At 44.3% G+C, this 15,570-nt stretch overlaps 1 protein-coding gene across 1 annotated transcript in view; it reads left to right on the plus strand.

Moving 5' to 3' along the window:
- Positions 1-7,628: 7,628 nt before the first annotated feature.
- The window catches only part of EFCAB2 (EF-hand calcium binding domain 2), a 109,766-nt gene continuing 101,824 nt past the window's right edge, over positions 7,629-15,570 (plus strand). Inside the window, exon 1 of the mRNA XM_047704652.1 lies at positions 7,629-8,137. Within this exon, the coding sequence (XP_047560608.1) occupies positions 8,107-8,137 (31 nt within the window). The 5' untranslated portion in view covers positions 7,629-8,106. The remainder of the gene's footprint in view (positions 8,138-15,570) is intronic.

Below are 15,570 nucleotides of genomic sequence, written 5' to 3' on the forward strand. Positions count from 1 at the left end.
TAAAGTGATCATTTTTTAAAAATAATTAACAGAAAGACAGGGTCAGAGTTTTTGGGCGCTCACAGATTGAAGACAAGGACATTAAAAAGAGATATACATAAGCCTTCATTCTGTGCAGTCATAGTTATTTAAGATTCAGGGAGGGTTTTATGTTTGTGGGCATTAATTTTAAAAGTATTTATTATATTCTCCGGGTTTTTTTTTTGGCACATTGTTGTGTGATTAGAGCAAATACAATACATAGCCCTCTCCTCTATGAGATAACTATAATTAGTATTATGTGTCTAGTTAATATTCTACTCAGTTAAAGGTCAATGAATTCAAAGGCCTTAAGACCCATTCGAGGCACTGTAATAAAACCATCTAGTGAACAGATTTTGTCAAATTAAATTCACAATCTCCTGCTCTTCACATGGAGGTTTAATTCACCTCTTACCTCCTAGAGAAGGACACCATAAGTCTAATCCAAGGACATCGTTTTTTCCCCCTCCCCACAATGACACACTTTTTTTTTTTAAAGATTTTATTTATTTATTTGATAGAGAGAGAGATCGCAAGTAGGCAGAGAGGCAGGCAGAGAGAGGGGAAGGAGGCTCCCTGCTGAGCAGGACTCTGGGATCATGACCTGAGCTGAAGGCAGAGGCTTAACCCACTGAGCCACCCAGGTGCCCCACAATGACACACTTCTATGGTGTTCTGGATAATTAAGAATTGATCACACATTACAGATACAAACCACTATGGCCACAGTAAAGGTATAAGGGTATAATATACACTATACATCATTTGAAGGAGAAAGTAGCTGTGCTGGGTGAATATTTCAGTTTTGTGGGTCAATAACTTAGTAAATTTGGGACAAACAAACCAACCATCAACCCAACCATGGGATGCCTGGGGGGGCTCAGTCAGTTAAGCAGCTGACTTTGATTCAGGTCATGATCTCAGGGTCCTGGGATGGAATACCTCATCGGGCTCCCCGCTCAGTGGGGAGACTGCTTTCTTTCTCCCTCTGCCCTACCCCCCACTCATGCTGTCTCTGTCTCTCAAATAAATAAATCTCAAAAAAAAAAAAAATCCAAATTCAAACAAAACCCAAACAAAAAACTGCTAGCTTCAAACTACCAGGTCGAAGGGTATCTCAGCAAACAGAGAGCAGGTATCAGCTCTCACGCTGGTGAAATCCCCATTGTGCCTAACAGACTGTCCTGCACACAGTAGGCACTTGTGTTTTCTACAGTGAGTGAATCTTCCTCCTCTAAGAATGGAGAGGAAAGGTAAGGTGAACGACACAGTGCCCTTGGCCTACATCCCTCCCCCCACCCAGGCATTTGGGCCAACTTTTCCGGCTTGGTGGGAAAGGATTAGGAGTATGTGAGAAGACATAAGTGGGACTAAAGGAGTAGTCAGCCATTACCCAGGTAGTCAGCCCTCCCTTGGTGCAGGTTGCACCTGTCCCCTCTTTCCTCGAGCCCGCACGCGTGTGTGTGTGTGTGAGAGAGAGAGAGAGAGAGAGACTTTCCCTTCCCACCCAAGCCTTCCTAAAAATAACTTCCTCTCTAACCTCTCTCCAGCTGCCACCATTCACTCTCCATCTCACACCTTCCCTTACTTTCTTGAAAATATAGCTGACCTGAAAAAAAAAAAAAGTATGAAGAAGATCCAGCAAAACCTGAGAAAAATTTTTTAATCTTTGCAGATTTGTCTTGTTTTGCTTAGTGGTAGAGTCTGTTGGGGGTGGGGGTTGCAGATCCCTGTTCTGGGACAGTTACTAGGGAAGGTGGGGGGAAGGAGAAGCAGTTTCCAATTCACAAGAATGTTGAGTCTCAACTGAGTGTTATTTGCAGGTGTCTTAGTAAGTGACCGTCATCATAGGCCAGGCCTGTGCAGGCAAGGTGGGGCACAACACGGAGCCAATTTCTTCTTGATTCTAAGGCTGCCAATGGCATTGGAATTGTCAATAATGCAGAAGAGTAATACCATATGCGGCAATTAAAAAATCCGTATGTACATACATTGAGAACAATTTATTTATCCCTTAGGCTATTTTTCTTTTGTCCTGTGAGAGCCACACGGACTGGTGTTCATCTGTATCAGGTCTGGGAAGGAAAAAGAATTATGGTAGTGGTAGCATGGAAACAGTGGGGGGAAGGAGAAGAGCTCCATGGGCCAGGCATACCGTCTTACCATCTCAGGGACTCAGAGTCGCGCACTTTACGAATCAGGAATCATGTCTCTAAAAAATTGCTAGGATTCCAGGATTCCAGGATGAATATGCTATCCCCACCTGTTAATTTCATTATCCTGTCTCTTTCCTCATAGATCAGCAGTGAAACCCTTAAAATTTATATTAAAAAAAAAAGTTTACACAATCGTATTTAAGGGTAGCAAGGACGGTGGTGCTAGAGAGATAAGGATGTTCCGGTTCCCCTTGCCCCATTCGCAGACAAGGCCTCCTTCAAGAGAGGGGAGGGCAGGCCAGTCCCCGGGAGTTGGCAGAGGGAGGAAATGAAAAATCTGGGAAGATCAGGAGAGTCTTTGGGGCACAACAGTACAACAGCGACCTTTCTTCTCAGAGAAGCAATTAGGGGTCTTCACCCCTGGGTCTCTTCATCTTTCATATGGGAATCCTACGGGCCTCCTTCTTACAAGGGGATTGTGATGAGTAGGCACGATCGCCCCCGGAAACTGCTCAGCGAAGCTCCTAGAACGCCGTAAGTATCTCTACTGGCCCGGGCGCCATTGAAGGCTCAGCCGGCCGTGGCCAAAGAAATGAAATCAGGCCAGAAGGCAAGGGAGCTGTAGTGTGGCTTCATGTCCCAACTGGCCAGTTGTCTCCTTATGTCCCTCTAACCTCCACATAATTGCGGGTGGGGAAACAGGTTCTGGGGGAGGAAGAACATGTCCAAAGTCAACTAGCTGATGAGTAGTGCAATTTGAGCCTGGGTCTGTTTAATCTCTTGTTAGCTTGATTCTTCTATGCTGCATTATCTCCTTATGTAAATGTTGACAGAAGTGAAAGTTAATTTTCGAAGATTTATTTTTTGGAGAAGGAACTGAAAAATCATTCCCAAGTCAATTACCAGCATCGTTCTATGCTCTTTCTCTGTTTTTCACACTTCTGGTGGCGGCGGCTGCGGTGGTGGTGGTGGTGGTGGTGGGGAGAGGTTATGTGAGCAATCATTAACATTTCCTGACTCTCTGGGTCAGCTCCAGCATCCTTCACCCCTCCGGTCTTATTTTCAGTGAAGAAAGAACAGAGACTCCCCAAAAGTTGCTTATCTCTGAGGGTCCCTGAAAAGTGCTGCTTAGGACAGGAAATGTTTAAGTAATGAATTAAACAGTGACTTGCCTTGTCAGTGTGTGTTTTGAAGTGAAACAGAAAGAAACATGTGCTTTTGAGCAACACAGGGCCGGGAGCGTGAGTTTTCTCAATGCTTTAAGAGCTGTGGTTTCACATAACATTTACTTTCTAGCTGCCCACAAGTGCTACAGCCCCGGCTTCTTGCTCAGGGTCTCCCTGAAAAGCCTGGAGTTGTTCTGACTCTCAAAAACGCTCTTGTCTGGGGCCAAGAAGTTAACACAATTCTTCCTCCTTTTCCAGAGGCCTGAAATCGCAATCTGCCGGGAGGAGGGGAGGGACAAGACCACTAGCAGGAAGAGTGAGTTTTTTCTCCTCTTCTGCCATCAGAAGCCTAGGACCTCCAGTCTTTGTCCAGATGGGGGCAACGTGTACGGCATTATCTGGTTCCCTCACAGTCCCTAAGAGTCTCTGCCCCGTCATTTTGGTTGATGTTTTGCAGTGGTTAAAAAAAGAGTCGGGGAGGAAGGTGACTAATCCTGCCCAGGACTGTTGCCCTTCTCTAAATATTCACGTTACTAAACAGGATATAACAATGGTCTAGTTATTAAGAAGTGGTAGAGCACAGAGGCTCTGGAATCAGAACTAGGTTCCTAGCCAGCTCCCTTGTTGACGGAGACCTTCAGGGGCCATTAATGGGAAGATGTAGCTTTTTCATCTGTAAAAGAGGGATACCAGTATCAGCCTCATAAGGATGAAGAGATAATGTATACAAAGTAATTAGAAGAGGTATTTTTATTGCTGTAACTGTAATGAAACCAAACCGTTATTCTGTTGTATTCTGATAAGGTTTTCATTTTGAGATCTTAGGGTAAGCCCATTCCCCTGCAGGTAGGGCTAATATCTTGAAGGGCTGGACGGGTTTTTTTTGTTTTGGGGGTTTTTTCCCATAATTTTATTAAGTCATCTCTACACCCAATGTGGGGCTCAGACTCACGACCCTGAGATCAAGAGTCACATGCTCTCCCACAGGCGCCTCAGGGTTGGACCTTCTTGATGTTAATCATCTAGGGAAGAGTTGTAACCTTTTTTAGGAAACTGGAATTAGACAAACCAGGGAAAGTAACTGCCTCCCTCTCACTTCTGGGTCTAGAGCTCAAGGAGTTGAGATATGCTTAAAGCCACTTCTACTTGAGGTTTAAAAATGGGAAGGTGGAAACCAGGAAGGGACTGCACACCGAAGAGGACTCCAGATGTCATGGGGGTGCAGGTTCTCGAACTGAAGGGTGTGAGGCCTGGAATCAGATCACCTCCTGTTGTGTAGGAAAGCCCTGGAAAAGCAAACTCTCCCAAGGGAAGCTGAATTCTCAGGAAAGAAGCTGGAGTTTGACCTCAGAGGGCTCCTTCCTACATGGAAATGGGGGTTTATCTCAAAGAAAGTGGATTTCCTTTCAAGTTCTTAAGCTTCCAAAAGCTTGCAGTTACATCTATGGGGTCTCATGAAAACTCCAAGATAGGGAGTTTGGACATTGCCATTTTTTTCCTGAGTTAACAGAGTTTTTGTTTTGTTTAAAAGATTTTGTTTATTTGACGGGGAGGGAGAGAGCAGGAGTGAGGGGGGCAGGCAGAGGGAAATGGAGACTGAGCAGAGTGCCTAGGACCCTGAGATCCTGCCCTGAGCTGAAGGCAGACACTTAACTGACTGGGCCACCCAGGCACCCCATGAGTTAACAGCTTTATTTATTTTACTTTGTATTTTTAGAAGAACTTTATTTAGTTTAGAGATAAAGATCTGGAAGAGGGACAAGCAGGCTCACGCTGAGCACAGAGCCCCACTGGGGCGCTTGATCCCAGGACCCTAAGATCATGACCTAAGCAGACACCAAGAGTCAGCTGCTTAACCAACTGAGCTACCCAGGTGCCCTGAGTTAATGGAGTTTTAAAGAGATGAAATAAATGACTTGCCTAGGCTCGTGTCAGTCCACGGCAATGGCCAAGGAAAATCCAGTTTTTGTTTTTTCAATTATTCCTTATCCAAGGAGGTTTCAATTATCCCCAGAATAGGAAAGTAGATATGGTGTGAAGATTTTTTGGCTATGATTTTGCCTTACTCACACGACTTATCCTTTCCATGTCAGCCACCTCTCAGGTAACTGAGTCGATTGTATTCAGAAGAAACATCTGTGTTCCCTCACTAGCATGGAACTGGTGCCCATGTGAAAAGATTTAACTCATTATAAATTCAAACATGCAAAAGGACATAACCTGGCTCCATTGAATAATTAATCAGGCATGTCATTGTCTAAAACTATGCCCTTGTTTTGTTTTGAATAGGCTAGTTTGATTTAGCTCTGAGATTGTGTAATGTCTGAGTGGGACCAAAAATAATTTTCCAGTTTGGAATTTCAGAAAAACTCAGAAAAATCACTCTGAGAATCGTAAGTGAAAGAGCGCTTGAGTGCTCAAAGCTAGTTCAGAAACAAATTATATTCTAAAGGGAAAAAATGGCTGTGGTTAATTTGCTGTTGTTCAAAACAAGCTAATAATATTTTAAAAGAATTAAAATTGTAACATAATCAGAAGTCAGTTTTCCACAACCAAAGACAAGTGGAAAGTCAAGTCAGGTAGCATAATGTAGATAATTACTCATTGGTATTGTGGGCCTCTATTTTGTCATTTGGATAACTACTTTTTTTCCATTTTGTGGAGTTTTCCAGAATAATGATACATTTTTATGTGTAATAAGCTAATTAGTCAATTGAAAAATATGTATTAATCTCCTAATACGTGTCCCAAATTAGGTGATGTACTGTGAGTACATAAAAGATTTATATCATCAGGCTTATGTCTTCAAACCTAACTGGAGGGGAGGGGTTAACATACACTGCTTTTTTACTTATCCCAATTTAGAGAAACAGTATGGTCTTAAATCTGCTGTAGAAATTCAGAGTAGAAATTAATGTTTTGGAATAATCTAAATAATCTTTTTTTTTTTTTTAAGATTCTATTTTTTTATTTGACAGGCAGAGATAACAAGTAGGCAGAGAGGCAGGCAGAGAGAGAGGAAGCAGACTCCCTGCTGAGCAGAGAGCCCCATGTGGGGCTCCATCCCAGGACCCTGAGATCATGACCTGAGCCGAAGGCAGAGGCTTTAACCCACTGAGCCACCCAGGCGCCCCTAAATAATCATTTCTTAATAAGTCATTGATAAGACTAACCCCAGTCTTTAATTTTTTAAAACATGTATTATTTCAGATGCAAGAATTTAAGAATTGTTGTAGGCACCGGGGATACAGGGACAAATACAGTGTTTCCTGTCCTCGAGAGCTTACAGTACAAGCAAATATACAAAGTCATTGCAAATCAATGGAAGAGGCTCTAGAATGTGAGTTCTGGACTCCTGTGAGGAAAAGCTTGACCCGGAAAGCTTCAAGGAGCAGGTGACCTTCAAGGAGGTCACTGACAACTGGGAGGGAGCCGCCCCAGTGTCTGTGGGAGGGTGAACGTTAGGGCAGGGAGAGGGGTGGGGGAGGGCATTCCAGAAAAAGGAAACTGCAAACAGCCTATGAGAAGGCACAGTGAGTGAGAAGTCAACCGGAGCCCAAAGCTGAGGTTTTCCTACGTTTATTTCAAAGCCCTTCATTATCTATATGCAAAGAGGGCGTCTTTAAAAACAAACTACCAGGCTATAATGACTACGAAATTTAAATATTATGTCAATGCTAAAGATTACTTTCCCATATTCTGGGAAGTCCAGAATTTACTGTAAACAACCGTATTCGTTTTATGTAAGTACCTATTTTCTAACAGAAGCCATTTTGTGATGATTCAATAGTTTCTCATCAGTTTAAAAAAGAGAATGCTGGTCACAGCACCAAACGAGTACATTCTATAGAAAAAATGTTATTTTAATTAAGAACAGTTTGTTTCCGGGTTTACTGAGAAATTACAGGACCAGAATAAAAGGAGCAAGTTAAGAAAATCATCACATACTAGTACCTTGTACTCTGAACGCTTCAACATTTACAGTTAACAGTTCATACATTTCCACATAATGTCCTTTAAACTAATAGGCAAACACTTAAAAATCATCCAAGATTAGCTTTAAAATCGTGTATTCGTTTGAACCACGTAATTCAAGAAAATCATTAAAAAAAAAAAAAACATTCTAGCAGAATGAGCTGATCCTTAAACCCGGACAAAAATGGAACATCCTGCAACAGCTGCGAAGTTTCAGAAACGCGGCAGGTACAACTTCTCAGTAGTAACCTTAGCTGGAGGTCACGTCCAACCTCACGAGCTAGGACATTTAACGTCGGGGTCGAGGCGGCCCGGCGGGCTCGTCTCCGTTGCCATGAGAACCTTCCAGTCTGTGTCAACCACTGTCGCCTTGGCGACGCCGCGTTTGCTCCGCCGGCCGGGCTCGGGGTGCCGGCTGGGATGCCTCCCGAGCCCGCCCGGCGTCCCGGCCCTCGGGGCAGCCGCGAGGTCCGCCCCCGGCTCTCCCGCCGCGCTTTCAAATCCGTCGTACCCACGGGCGGGGAGGGAGCCGGGCCTGCGGGGCCCGTGGCTCGCTCACTCCCCCGACCCCCCAGGCGGGAGAGAGCCGCGGGAGAGGGGCGGAAGCGGTGGGAGCGCGCGCGGGGGGGAGCGGGAGGGAGAGGGGCGCGCGCTACGAGCCTCCCCCCGCCCTCGGGGTTCGGAGCCGCCGGTGCCTCAGGCCAGACTCGCGCGGGGGCTGGAAGGGGCAAGGACGCCACGACCTAGGGTGACGCCAGGCATCTCCCGGGCGACGGCTTCGCAGCAAGATGGCGGACGATAAAGAAAGGGAAGGCACCGGTAAGACCCGGGCCCGCGCCGGGCGGGGTGGGCCGCCCTCCAGCGGAGTCGGCCCCGCGGGGAGAAGGCCCACAGGGCAGGGGGCCACGGACGCGCCCTGCAGCCGGGCGCCCGCAGCCTCCCTGCCGACGCCTGAGCCCCGCCCCGTCCTCCCTCCCTCCCTCCTCCCGCCCCCTCCTTCCTCCCCCGTCCCCCCCCCTTCCCGCTCCTCCTCCCCCACCGCCTCCCTCCCCGGGAGCTCCGAGCCGCGGCTCCGGCGGCCGAGGCCGATAATGGCGTCCTTGTTCGCCGCCGCCGCCGGCACCCCGCCTCCCCAGTCTCGCCCCGGCCTCTGTGCCGCAGGCACCACGCCGGCGGCTGCCGGGCTGCGGGCACCCGGGGAGGCCCGGCGGACCCTCGGGCCGCACGGCAGCCCCGCCCGGCGGGAACGCGCTCGCCGCCTCCATTTTGCCTGCTCGGTGGGGACGTGAGGGGGACGTGGGGGGACGGCCCTTCGGGCTCGCGGGCGCCCCCTCCGCGGCTGCGGCCTCCGAAGCGCGCGCCCGTAGGAGGCCGGTCGGAGCACCGGCGCGCGGCAGCGTGAGGAGGGCGGGAGAGCTGCCCGCAGGCGGTGGCGCTGGGCGGCGGGCGCGCGGGCGGAACCCTGGGCGTCCACGTTGCGCGGCGACCCTTGACGTTGTGACGGCGCCAGCCCCAGTCCCGGCCCCTTCCTCGGTTGCTCCAAGGGGACAGCCTGTGCGTGTGTGCCCACGGGCACACTCCTGGCAAAACCCCGTCCACCCGGCGAGGTCTACATCTTGGAAATGAAATTACAGTTCGTCCTTGTTTCCTGGCTGGGGAGCTGCAAACACCGTGTCACGTGTCCCTTCCCTCAGCCTGCGGCCAAGTGTCAGCAGGTTCACATTTACAAGTGCAGAAACCGGCCCTGAGGTAGTCAGTCAGTCACTCGTGTGGCTAAAATCACAGAAAATCGGCGGAGAAACCGTGGAAACTGGGCCGAAGATCTGCCTGCCTGTGGATAAGAGGAATACGATTTGGTTTATTTTTAGGACTGTTAAGTCTGAAGACTCGGAAGTGTGTTCTAGACGTTACCTTTACGAAGATGGCCTCATTTTTTATTGTGCTGCTTTAAAAGTGAAAGGTACATCCGAATGAAGTGATTACTTTTTTTTTTAAAGACTGATTTTAAAGGGTTTTATTTTTATTTTTTGGAGTTTATTTATTTTTGTTTTTTTTAAGTGGTTTCCATACCCAGTGTGGGGCTCGAACTCCCCGACAGGAGATCAAGAGTCACATGCTCTTCGGACTAAGCCAGACAGGTGCCGCTTTAAGACAGATTTTTAAAAACTGCCCCAGAAAAACCAAACGATTTCGTCGTTATTATTATTTACAAAAAAGTGGAACAAGATAAATGAACACGTTAATTATGGATATTTATTTTTTTAAGGTTGATTAGGTCAGCACGAGAACGCACTGGATCGTGTCTCAAATCCAATTTTCACTTTACTTTCTTAAAAAAAAAAAGCTTTTCTGATGTTTCACTTCTCAGAAATACTTTTCTGTTTAGAATAAATCCAGAGGAAGAAACAGTTCTGTCCATAACTATAGAAGTAATGACAAAGGCTGTATGTCATTCATTCTGTTGACATATGTTGAGTGCCTGTGGAGGGTGTTTTCCTTAGGTGAGGATTTTGAAGGAAAAAAACTTGACCTTCAAGAAAGGTGAGATCAGGGCACTGGATGGCTCAGTTGGTCAAGCCGTTGCCTTAGGCTCAGGTCATTGTCCCAGGGTCCTGGGATCCAGTCCCATGTGAGGCTCCCTGCTCAGCAGAGAGCCTGCTTCTCCCCCTTCCTCTGCCTCTGCGTGCGGCTCTGCCTACTTGTACTCTCTCTGTCTCGCTGTCAAATAAATAAATAAGATCTTAAAAAAAAAAAAGGTGAGATCAATAAAGGGAGATAAGACATCGATGGTCGGGAGAGAGCAGTTAGCTGGGCTGAGCAGCCTGTGTGCCAGACCTGGTCCCCGGTGTGTTATATCCCGTCCTGGTCTGTGGACAGCAGCCTGAGCATCCCCGGGGGCTTACCAGAAATGAAGAATCACAGTCCCTGTCCCTGACCTGCTGAATCAGTCTGCATTTTAGCAGATCTGTAGGGGATCAGAATGTATATTAAAGGTTGAGAACCAGTGTTATATGGTATATCTTATTTATGCTTAACAGTTTTACAAGTTGATTGTAACTGCAGTTGGTAGGACATGATGAATGACGCCATGTTGCCTGAGGGTAAACTAGCAACTCATTTGGCAGTTACCATCTTTGGACATAACTGCGCTCCTGTATTTGATTCTCAGCTCTGAAGGTTGAGAAATTACATCTCACCAGTAATCATAATGATCAAGGCTTTGGGGTTTCACTCAAGCTAACTAATTAATTTTAAATTCAGTAGGGGTATGCTGATACTTTAACCAGAAAGCTGATCTCAGCAAGGTAGTATTTTGTTTTATGAGTATTAAGCTTTTGGGGAGGGTGAATTTATATTTTAAAAGGTCCTTGATGAGCGTGGAATCACACAAAAGAAAGGATAGTTTTGGAGCATATATCCAGTACCCTGTTAGCTTTAAGAGGAAAGGACCATTAAAAAAAAAAAAAATTACTGGGGCACCTGGGTGGCTCAGTTGGTTAAGCCTCATGATCTCAGGGTTCTGGGCTCTCTGCTCAGCAGGGAGCCTGCTTCCCCCTCTCTCTCTGCCTGCTTCTCTGCCTACTTGTGATCTCTGTCTGTCAGATAAATAAATAAAATCTTTAAAAACAACAACAACAACAACAAAAATTAAAAAAAAAAGTAATTATTTACATTCAGTTTGGTTAGCATATAGTGTTTTATTAGCTTCAGGGGTAGAGTTTAATGATTCATCAGTTTCAGATGACACCCAGTACTCATTAGATACAATGAGCCCTCCTTAATGCGCATCACCCGGTTATCCCATTCCCCCACACACCTTCCCTCCAGCAACCCTCAGTTTGTTCCCTCCAGTTAAGAGTCCCTTTTGGCTTGCCTTGCTCTGTTTTTTTCTTATTTTATTTTTCTTCTCTTCCCCTATGTTCATCTGTTTTATTTAAATTCCACATATGAGTGAATCATATGGTATTTGTCTTTCTCTGGCTTATTTTGCTTAGCATGGTACCCTCTAGTTCCAGCCATGTTGTTGCAAATGCAAGATTTCATTCTGTTTGATAGCTGAGTAATAATCCATTGTATATATATAATACCACATCTTTATCCATTCATTTGTCACTGGGCATCTGGGCTCTGTCCATATTTTGGCTACTGTGGACATGGCTGCTATAAGAAAGGGGACCATTTTCTGATCTGTTATAGTCAGTGTCTTGAGGAGGTATCCAGCACATTGTAGGAGCTCAATATTTATTGAATAGAGAATATTTGTATTAATTAAAGATGTTTATATTTTAGCCAAAACATTACTTGCTGTTAACTAAAAATCTATTCTGTACCCAAAACTATATATACTAGTTTTGTTTTTTTGGGTTTTTTCCCCCTCATTCTTACAGGTAAGCAATAAACTTCTATTACTTCTGGCTCAACAAACATATTTTTAAAAAGATACGTTTGTTTATTTCAGAGAGAGAAAGAGAGGGAAGGGGCAGAGAAAATCTCAAGCTGACACCCACACTGGGCTCGATCCCATGATCCATGAGGTCATTACCTGAGCTGATACCAAGAGTTGGTCCCTCAACTGACTATGAGCCATCCAGGTACCCCTTAACAAGTATTTTTTGAGAGCTAAAGTATTCACTGGCCTGTCTTTAAAAACAACAACTACAAAAATTCTCTTTGTAGAAACATGCATATATTTTCTTTTTAAAGATTTTGTTTACTTACTTGAGATAGCACTAGTGGACAGGAGGGCCAGAGGGAGAGGGAGAAGCAGACTCCCCGCTGAGCAGAGAGCCTGATGTGGGACTTGATCCCAGGACCATGAGATCATGACCTGAGCCAAAGGCAGACACTTAACTGACTGAGCCACCCAGGTGCCCCACCTTAACTGATTTTCATATATTTTAAATAATTTGTCTTTAATCTTGAGAAAGTTTCAGAGGAAGTTTAAACTTCTAGATTATATCCTATCCAGCCCTTCTTCAACATTTAGGGATTAATCTTGGTTAAAGTACAGAGGACATTGGTAACAAAAATTAACTATGACAGGCTATTATGTTCTATTTATAAGTTTCCTATAAGATTATGTACACTGAAGTTGTTCTGTTCCTTTGTAGCATTTTTGTGGTTTAACATATTTTATTTTTTTTTTCCTAGGGGCACAGAGGTGGCTCAGTCGATTAAGCTCTTTTGGTTTAACGTCTTGACCCCAGGGTCCTGGGATTGAGTCCCCCCTCAGGCTCCTTGCTCAGCAGGGAGCCTGCTTCTCCCTCTGCCTGCTGCTCTCCCTGTGTGTGCTCTCTGACAAATAAATAAATAAAATCTTTAAAAAAATAATTTATTTTTTCCTAGATTTAAAAACGTATGTAGTGGGCACCTGGGTGGCTCAGTGGGTTAAAGCCTCTGTTTTCGGCTCAGGTCATGATCCCAGGGTCCTGGGATTGAGTCCCATATCGGGTTCTCTGCTTAGCAAGGAGCTTGCTTCCTCCTCTCTCTCTGCCTGCCTCTCTGCCTACTTGTGATCTCCATCTGCCAGATAAATAAATAAAATCTTTAAAAAAGCAAAAAACAAAAAAAAACACATATGTAGTTATGTTAGTTAACAAAAAAAGGAATTTAAATTTTAGAATCAAGTTAATTTCAAAAAAGAGCTTATTTTGTTTTACTGAAAGAATATTTGAAATGGGATAGCAAAAATTGTTTTTTGAAGTTCCATTATTTCTTTCAAGTTTGCTCAGCCAGAACACTTTTTTCCTTTTTCTTCTGTTTTGTTTTGTTTTTTTTTAGAGAATCAACTCAATTGTCGATTCTTTGAATCTTTTAAACTTATTGTCTCTATCTCCTTGAGAATTTTACATAGGACTGCAAAGAATTTCTGTTTGTAATTAGAATCATGTCTAGGAAACAAACAGCTTAGGAATAAAATCCTCTAACTTGGCAGGGCTAGGAGCTTTGGAAGGTATGTCAGTTTTTTCAGTAAGCCTTAGATATTTAAAGCTCGCTTTAGGATTTACTATTTTTGTATAAAAATATTGTTTCTTTGCATTGGTCGGTAAAGTGTCTCTAATTCAACTATCAACTTCTGAATGGTAGAGTTTTACAAGTTTTTGTTTATTTCTTTGTATTGTGCCTTTCCTCCGAAAACCCAACATTTGAAAATCTAAGGTAAAAAACAAACTACAGGTGGATATTACTTTTTAAAAAGGAAACTGTTAGTAGTGCAGGGTATACAATGGAGTTGTAGAAAAGTGGGGTAAGACCTCAATTTCCCCAAGCTCTGTCTGATCTTAGCCAAGAGGCTAAGACCTCAGGGGCCTGTAGTTCCTCAAATGTAAAGTGGGAAGAATTTTACCTACTTTGTAATGTTGTTGTAATGGAGATGGTGTGTTCTTACTCATCTTTATATCCCCAGTACCCACCGTGATGCCTGGCAGAAAAGAAATGCTGAATAAACAGAAGAAAAGTGCTTGGCACAGTCTAGGAAATTTGTAGCTATCAGTATCTGTGTGGCATGGAATCTAGGAGTTAAGAAAAACTTAAATCTAAGTCTTACCAATTCTTGACCACACATGATGCATCATTCATGCCTATTTTGAGGACCATTTAGCAGTTTTCTCCTTGTTTTAGATAACAGTCGACATAGAGACTAACTGAAGAAGAAAACTTACTGACAATTTATTTCCTCTAATTTAGAATAAAACTTGGAGAAAAACTGGACTGAATTTTATCTTTGTACTTACCTATCAAAATCAGTGAAGAAAACTCATACCTTAAAAAGTCAAGTGGACAGTGAGCGAGCACATCACACCCCTTAGGATGACTACGGTAAAAAAAATTAGCACTGGCAAGGTGTGGAGAAATTGGAGGTCCTATGTGCTTGTTGATGGGCATGTAAAATGGTACAGCTGCTGTGGAAAATAGTATCCAGTTGCTCAAAAATTCAGATACTGAATTACCATATAGATCCAGCAACTCTACATCTGCCTTTATACCCAAAATAATTGAAAGCAGGAACTTGAATAAGTCTTTGCACACCCGTGTTCATAGCAGCATTATTCACAGTAGCCACAAGGTAAAAGCAACTCAGGTGTCCATCAGTGGATGAATGGTTACACAAAATGCAGTGTGATCATACCCTGCAATATTATCCATCTTTAAAAAGGAAAATATTCTGACTTAATGCTACCACAAGGCTGAATCTTGAAGATACTATTGTAAGTGAATTTAACCAGTCACAGAAAGACCAGTACTGTGTAATTCTACTTACATGAGGTATGTAGAGTAGTCAGATTCATAGGAACAGAGTAGAATCGTGGTTGCCAGGGGGGAAGGAGAAAAGGGAGGTTGTTGGTTAATGGAATAGAGTTTCAGTGTTTGCAAGATGAAAAGGGTTCTAGAGATGGGTTGTACAACAATGTGAATGTACCTAACACTACTGAGCTATATGGTGCTTGAGCTGGTTAATTTTTTAATCTGTTTTATCACAATTTAAAACAGATCAAATGGAGATATTGAGTACATCCGAAATACTGTTAAGTATGAGAAACTCCCCCAGAGCCTGTAGTCCTCGGAGATGCCACCTACTGGCCTCGGTTTTGCTTCCAGAAACCTATCAGGTCGTCTGGTAAAGAGCCAAAGAAGACCCCATGTTGCTCATGCAGGGGGAGGAGGAAGATAAACATTTTGAAGTCTCAGAGCATTCCACATAACAAAGACCCACCCTTCAGGTGGAAAAGACTTTCCCAGAGCTTTGTCCTCCCCTGCCTGCATTTAACCAACTCCGGTCCCCTGTGGCAATCCTATCTCGTCTGGGGGCAGGGAGAAGCCAAAAAACACTTGTGAAGGTCACAGCCCAAAGACAAGTCCAGTAAAAGACTGAAGTTTAATTACGAGGTAGAATGCTTTCCTTCGCTTAACTTTATCACCACATCACAGAGTTGTAGTACAATAATCGTGGGTTGCCGCTGAACTGTGTGTGGCACATTACTTCAGGAGTCCTTAGAGGAATCTGGCACCTATAGCTATAGCGAAGATTAAATACAGCCCTGTTCTTGGCCAAATTGTTATGAAGCCTTTTGACTGACTGTCTTAGTTCCTATTACTTGAGCGGTACGTCTGGCTTTCAACTGAAAATTAGGAAAGGCATGCAAAAGCAAAAACACCATTGGAGACCAAGTAAGCATCAGAACTAAACTCAGGTCTGTGATACATATCTTGGAATTATCAGATTGAGATTTAAAAGAGCTAGGATTAATATG

Source organism: Lutra lutra, chromosome 15 (assembly GCF_902655055.1).
Source record: "Lutra lutra chromosome 15, mLutLut1.2, whole genome shotgun sequence".
NCBI lineage: Eukaryota > Metazoa > Chordata > Mammalia > Carnivora > Mustelidae > Lutra > Lutra lutra.